This window comes from Triticum aestivum, chromosome 3B (assembly GCF_018294505.1).
Source record: "Triticum aestivum cultivar Chinese Spring chromosome 3B, IWGSC CS RefSeq v2.1, whole genome shotgun sequence".
Classification (NCBI taxonomy): Eukaryota; Viridiplantae; Streptophyta; class Magnoliopsida; order Poales; family Poaceae; genus Triticum; species Triticum aestivum.
The window spans coordinates 743,289,173-743,296,249 of NC_057801.1; the positions used below are offsets into that span (position 1 = coordinate 743,289,173).

At 41.6% G+C, this 7,077-nt stretch overlaps 1 protein-coding gene across 2 annotated transcripts; it reads right to left on the bottom strand.

Annotated features, from left to right (window-relative positions):
• Positions 1-303: 303 nt before the first annotated feature.
• On the bottom strand, positions 304-3,670 carry LOC123066286 (uncharacterized). 2 transcript variants are annotated; one of them, XM_044489396.1, is made up of 3 exons: positions 2,504-3,670; positions 1,514-1,613; positions 304-789 (listed from the first exon to the last, which is right to left on the bottom strand). In XM_044489396.1, the coding sequence occupies exons 1-2, from the start codon at positions 3,630-3,632 to the stop codon at positions 1,561-1,563; spliced, it is 1,182 nt and encodes a 393-aa protein (XP_044345331.1). In that variant the 5' UTR covers positions 3,633-3,670; the 3' UTR covers positions 304-789; positions 1,514-1,560. The 2 variants fall into 2 exon arrangements, 1 of the variants encoding a protein (XP_044345331.1); XR_006431300.1 differs by having other exon boundaries at positions 1,514-3,670.
• Positions 3,671-7,077: the final 3,407 nt, after the last annotated feature.

Below are 7,077 nucleotides of genomic sequence, written 5' to 3' on the forward strand. Positions count from 1 at the left end.
ATATACTCAACGTGTCTACATTCAACATGTATCAGAGAAGAACAACCATGCTAGGTTGGGAATAACACCAAAACAAAACAAACAAGGAATAACACCATGTAAAGCCTTCCAAATGAAACTTTTAATCTTGCTAGGGACGTCCAACTTCCATACTTTCTTCCAAAGTGGGTTCCTTCTAGACGATCCCTGACATACTTCCTTCGTTGGTCTAACACCAAACTGATCGAGCCATTCATTATAGTAGACAACCGAATAGAAAAGTTATGGTTTTCCATGAAACAAAGTGTTCAGTAGCCTGTGCACTCAAAGGAAAGTTAACAATAAAGCCGGCATATCTTGTGACATTGAACAATTTGCCCTGCCACATAGTACATGCTTCTTTTTTAAAGTAATAATGGCACACTTTATTCAAATCAAACAATACTTACATCCTTGACCAGTTCAGTCTACAATGGAAACACCACCTTATACAGAAGAAAGATTTGGAAATGACCATCACTGCTAGCTGCTATGCAGAGAAAGTAGCCTCTGAAAATGTCTGAATTCTTACTGTCTACAGAGGTTGGTCACCGGAGTAACAGTGAGAGCTAACAAGATAACCAATTTCGTTCCTGCAAGTGTGTACTTCATACTTAATAAGTTTTAGTGATCTAAACGCTCTTATATTTCTTTACAGAGGGAGTACATGCTACAACGGATGAATTTTCATATGGAGTGGAGCATCACTAGCCACAACACCAGAAAATACGAAAAACTACACAGATAGGACAACCTGCAACTTAACCATACCTACATAAACAACAATCCAATCAGTTATATGATTCCTTAATGCAGTGACGGGAAAAATACTTAACAGAAATAGAATATCACAGCATGTGCAATATAAATATCACTGGGGAGATAAATGGCAAAACATCAGAAAGTAAGAAAAAAAAACATCGAGCTTATCACAAGCATAGTATACTTCTTATAAACTGAAGTACAACTACTCACAAAGCAACTAGTGTTGGCAGATACTTTATCAACTCATAAGATAACATTTTTTCAGCCCAAAATGGAACCCATTTAAAACTTCACATGGCATTAGAAGTCAGAACAGAGCTTTGAGTCTTTCACCACTATATAATATCACCATATAAAATTACAAATTTATGTAACCTGGATTTTTTTTGTATGAACCTAATCAATGTGACAGTATATAAACTAGTGATCTACTAGTGATCAAGTTGAGAAATTGACCGCATATAAGCAAAAGCAATATCTGACTTGACTAGAGATACTTGTCAGTTACTTACCAGTGTGCTAACGGAAACTGTACTAATTCGGGTTCTTATGTTCTGGTACATACATTCTTCTCAATTACTTAGGCAAATTAGTGGATGTCTTACAAATTACAAAGGGAGTTAATACTTTCATAAGAAAAAAATCATAAATTAAAGCCCATGCAGCAATATAAATTGTAAAATTGCATATATATTCCCATGGACACATCTAGGAGATAATGCTACATCACCTTTTCAGTCATCACATCATACTAGCATGTCTCACCAAACAACCATCTCACATTTTGTCCAACACTTCACCTGCACCATCTCCATCACCAATGCCAATATCTAGGAGTATAAAATGTCAGAAACCCAACAATAATTCTGATGGAAAAATGTTGATAGAAGAGAGATTTATAATGGGATATCAAGGTGAACTGGTGAACTGAGAGGTGCATAGTTATGCAATCGGACAAAACTAACATGAGGCATAAAGAAAATTATTTATTCGCTGGTGCAAAATTGCAAACGAACTCCTCACCTCATGAAGATATTCAACAAAACATAAAATAGAACTTCGATTTATTCAATTGGTTCCAGCTTCCAATTAAAAGAGTGTAATTAACTTTAAGCTTCGACAAGTGCCAATGGAGTTACCTTTATTAACTGTTATTATTATGTGTAACATTGTCAAGAGAACTGTGGTCCAGTACTGAATACTCCCTCCGTCCCAAAATAAGTGACTCAACTTTGTACTAAAGTTAGTGCAATGTTGAGTCACTTATTCTGGGACAGAGGGAGTATTACCATAAGACAATTCACACAAGAAAAGATCCTTTCAAGAAATCATCTTTAGTAATATAAATACGTTGTCAGACAAAGAGGAACAAGTTAAGAGATGTTAAAAGTAAAAACCTGACAAGAAACATAATAGGTTCAGCCTATTATTTGCTTCCCAGTTGTACATCTAAACTAGCTAATCACAGCAGAGCTCTTCCACAAGTGAAAAAAAAACTGCGTCGATTTCAAACTGTTATGCATCAGGTGCTGAAAAGATATATATACTTCAGATAGGCACACAAGACTACATTTGACCAACAGAAAAGAACAGTGACCTTAAGTACTATTTGAACTTCAACCATCAGCATAACACTCATGGATGGCATTTCACTAACTAATTACTAAAACAAAATATCCTATCATGCTGCCAAGTAAATTATATAAAGGCTTGCTATTACCTGCAGGATAGAAAGATGCAAATGGATAGTGGAGACAGAAGACCCACAAGTTGGAAAGTTTCTTAAACTCCATTGAGTGGAGATATACCATGAAGACGCCAGAAGCTGTAAGTACAAGGATTGCATTACTCTCCTCGGCAAACCCAACTAAAGTGAGGGAGTAGCCCTTGCAATTTGATCTAAGTTCCTTGAATTCAATAGCTCTGTCAATCACCCATACAGCCAAACCATCACAATCAGGCTTTCTCTTCCATATCTGCGCGCGAAAACGTGAGAGATGGATGAAGCCAAGGCCACCATCTTCCCCGGGTGTAATAATCCTTAATTGGTCATAGCCGGCTTCTAAGTGTGGTGGCAGCTCTGTCATGGCTAGGCTCTGCGTATCCAGATCAAACTCAAGTATGGCATACTGAGGATGGTCATGATGCACCGCAATTAACCAGCAAAGGGAATTCCCAATCAAAGTACTGGGCTGTGGCGTACACCTACTGGTCAAATCCAGCTGCAGTGTTTTGATGTTGCTCCATACACCGGTGTCCGATGAGAAAAGGCATCCGGAAACTCTTGTATTTCCTCTGTCTTGGGCTATCAGGGCCACCTGGAAATGGCTTGAACGGCCGCGGGCAGGGCGAAGCACCGCCCCGTTGATGATGTACATCTCGCCGTTGTCCAGCTCCGGTGGGAAGCTGAGGCGGCGCTTCTCGCGGGCGACGGGCTCCCACACAAATAGGCGGGGCGACCGCCGTTGATTGCTGAAAAGGACAAGTCCGTGGCGGCAGTCGATGATGCGGTAGCGCTTGTGGGGAGGCATGGAGAAGCGAGCGCCGGGGATGCGATCTGGTGGATCCAGCATTGGAACAAACGGGCAGGAGATGTTGTCTTGGAGGAAGAAGCCAAGGAGAGGAGGCTTGCCATGGTGGTGGTCGCGGAAGCGGCGCTGGAACTGGGGTTCGGCGACGAGGCGGCGCCAAAGCTTGCAGACGAGGGAGGCCCGGGGGAGGGAGGAAGGCCGCGGCGGGAGGCGGAGGAGAATCTCCTGGAGCAGGTCCTCGTCGTCTGGCAGAGAGGCAGGCGGCGACGAGGTGCGGCGGCGGCGGCGGGGCGGAGACATCTCCCCTCTCGTGCTCATGCTAGGCTTACCAGTACAGCTCCTCTCAATGGGCGATTTTTTTACTGGAACACCGTGCATCCCAATTACCAAGGACGATTTGGTCGGTTGAGAAGAGTGCTCTGGGTGGAACATCAACTAGTCGGCGGGCCGAACTGGGTGGAACAGACCTGGCCAACCAGGCCGGCCCCGCTATAAAGGGGCCTCACACGGAACGGTCCCCCAGAGGCTCGTTTATAAACATCAACATTTTGTAAATTTGTCAACTTTCTTGTACAACACATGTCAACTAGGGATGGCGACGGGGCCCCATACCCACCAAACCCGTGGGGATTTCATCTATTAGGGGTGGGGATGGGCGAAAAACATCCCCATGGGGATATTTACCAAACTATTTTATTCCCCGTAGGGTACAACGGGGATGGGGACGATATCCTATTCCCAGACCCAATACCCATCGGGGACCCGGTTAGTAACTGTGATACTACGGTCAACCTTAAAATATTCACAAACAAACTTGCGAAAAAAGCTCTGAAAAAACCTTAAACCTATCTCACATCCTCACCTCAGCTGCCACCATGACCAAGAAGTCAATACGACCTAGATAGGCATTAGCAGGACAAGGACAACACCATGTATGTATGTTGATTATAGGGTGTCATATTATGTATACGAGTATTTGTTTATGGGGATGGGGACCCTAATGGGGCCCCGTTCCCCACTGGGGCATGGGTATGGGGAAATTTCATCCCTAGTCATGTAAACGGGGACGGGGATGGGATGATAGGGAATAGATGGGGATGGGGATGTTGTAGGTATCCCCATAGGGGATTGGCCCCATTGCCATCCCTAATGTCAACTTTTTTGTACGACACATGTCGCAGCATGAACGGGAAATTGATTGGTGCGGAGATGCGCTTACGGACGAAGCACCGACCTCACGGTTTGATCTCAGTTTGACAACTACAGTCGGGTGTAATCGCATAGAGATGAATTCCGATAGCGTCAAGGTGATAGAGACAAATGAAGAATGGAGGTCGCTCTTTCGATCTATCGATGACAGTTTTTGATGATATCGTCTTGCGTGTGATGTTCTACTTTTTTTAGCATGCTCCTAGAGAGACTAATTGTGATGCCCATGATTTAGCCAAACTACCTAGAAGTAAGGTGTGTGCGTGGTGGATGAAAGATTCACCCAAAGAGATTGTTGATATCCTGGTAAAAGATACTATGGTGATTACCTTACAATAAAGAGTACTTTAATAATGTAAAAAAAACATGTCAACTTTTTTAGTACACATTTATCATATTTGTGTACATCATAAACATATTTTATATAGACGTTTAACATTCTGAAATACATGATTAACATTATTTGAAAACTTATATTTTTCATGTCTACTTTCTTCCATACACATTGTACATTTTGATATATATATATCTAATTCTCCCTCAATCTCAAAATAAGTGTCTTAACTTTAGTATAAGTTTGTACTACAGTTAGGACAAAGTTGAGATATTTATTTTTTAGCAGAGTGAGTAAATTTTTAGTACACATTTTAAAATTTTGAAATACAAAATTAACATTTTTAATAGATTGATATACATAGTGAATGTTTTTTAATGGCGGGTCGTGTCATGCCAGCACGCGGGCATATCCTCGCGGCCCATGCACGGCCTCAGACGTGCCGCGTGTCGGGCATGACCCGTTTAGTCGTGTTCGGGTAAGGTCCATGATGTGTCGCCACATGTGCTAATGGATCGGCGGGAGAATATCAACGATACCAACACTTATATGCTCCCATGGTACCAATTCAAAAAAATCAAATGTAAACTTGTCAAAAAAATTCTGAAAAAAATCATGTAGGTTCTCAACATATGTGTTTACAAGCCTAAAATAATCAGATCCAAATTCTATATACACATTGAGAAACAAAAAAGACAAATATGTTGTGAATAGTGTAGTTTTTTTACATTATTCATGTTTTGTCTTTATTGACACCATTCATGCTGAATTTGTCTTTTTTGTTTCTAATTGCACAATTTGAATTTGGATCTGATTTTTTTAGGGTTTGTAGACACATATGTTGAGAACATCCATGATTTTTTGAAAAAAAATAACACATTTAAATTTGAATTTTTCGAATTGGTATTATGGGAGCATATAAGTGTTGGCATCATGTGATATTCTCCCACGGATCGGCATGGCATGCACGACCCAGATGACCAGACCATGGTGGAATCGGATCAGTATCACTAGAAGAAGGCAAGTTAGGGAGCTGCAAAGGTGTCTTTGCATAGAGTGGAAGAACAAGTCGAAGAACACGTACACATCATTCACAAATCATTGTAGATAACCACTATTAATGAATCATTGTGTTAGACTGGAAATTATGAAATATAGCGAAGTTAGAGTATTGTAGCCTCTTTTCCAAAAAAAGATTTGGATCTATTATAAAAGTTTATCAGAAAAGCACCTCAAAACATAATAAAATTTAGATTTAAGTCCCTATACCACCGAATGACCACTATCACCACCAGAATGAGCCGTCAATGTGTCTCTGTCACCGCTCTCCTATCGAAGCCAACTTGACCTTGTCGATGACAGTCAGAAACTCTTCATGCACGTGCCCCTAAGGGCCATCATTGTCGTTGAAGCCTTGAATAGATTTGAAGCAACTAAAATCTGACGAGTGTATTCTTTTGAACTCATACCATTGTTGTTTAAACCGAATAATCCCTAATATTTTGAGAAAACCACTCCAATCTTATCACTAATGACTAATGGGTGGAAAAGATTGCAAATCCCTATGTTTAGCCTTATGGTGTAATGGGTCCTGCCATGTTCTTTCTTTTTGACACTTTTGACTAGTGACTTGAATCCTAGTCATATGTCACGATTTAATGAAAAATGCAGTAGGAGCCTCCCTGTTGTCTTGATGCACTAGTAGAAAAAACCCCATTCTTCCCAGTTCGTGAGGGCCATTTGTCCCGGTTCACGAACCGGGACTAAAGGGTAGTCACTAAAGCCCTGTCCCTTTAGTCCCGGTTCGACTAGGAACCGGGACAGATGGGGCTCCACGTGGTCGCTGCCGCTTGCCCGGACAGGGGGGCCTTTTGTCCCGGTTGGTGCCACCAACCGGGACCAAAAGGCTTCCACGTGTCAGCATTTCAGGGGCTGTTTTTTGTGTTTTTTTCTTCTGAAGGGGGGGTGGGGGTTTTGTAGGGTTAATTTAGGGGTTTCATATATTATGTTAGCTAGCTAATAGAGAGAAGTGTCCTCTCTTATCTCCGTGCTTGGTCGATGCTATGTATAGAGAGGACTCGACACGCTAGCTAGCTAGTAAGCAAATGAAGGAAACTATTAAGTATAGAAGATCGTCATGAACATATACAGAGAGAAGTGATTGACCTCTCCTTCTCTCCGAGAGATTGGTCGAACAACAAGTTTTCGTATATCTTACCG

Coding starts and splice junctions, on each gene's coding strand:
- LOC123066286 (XM_044489396.1), bottom strand. CDS start 3,632: ATGAGCACGAGAGGGGAGATGTCTCCGCCCCGCCGCCGCCGCCGCACC. Junction 1,614..2,503: donor TGCATCTTTCTATCCTGCAG/GTAATAGCAAGC, acceptor TTATACTCCTAG/ATATTGGCATTGGTGATGGA.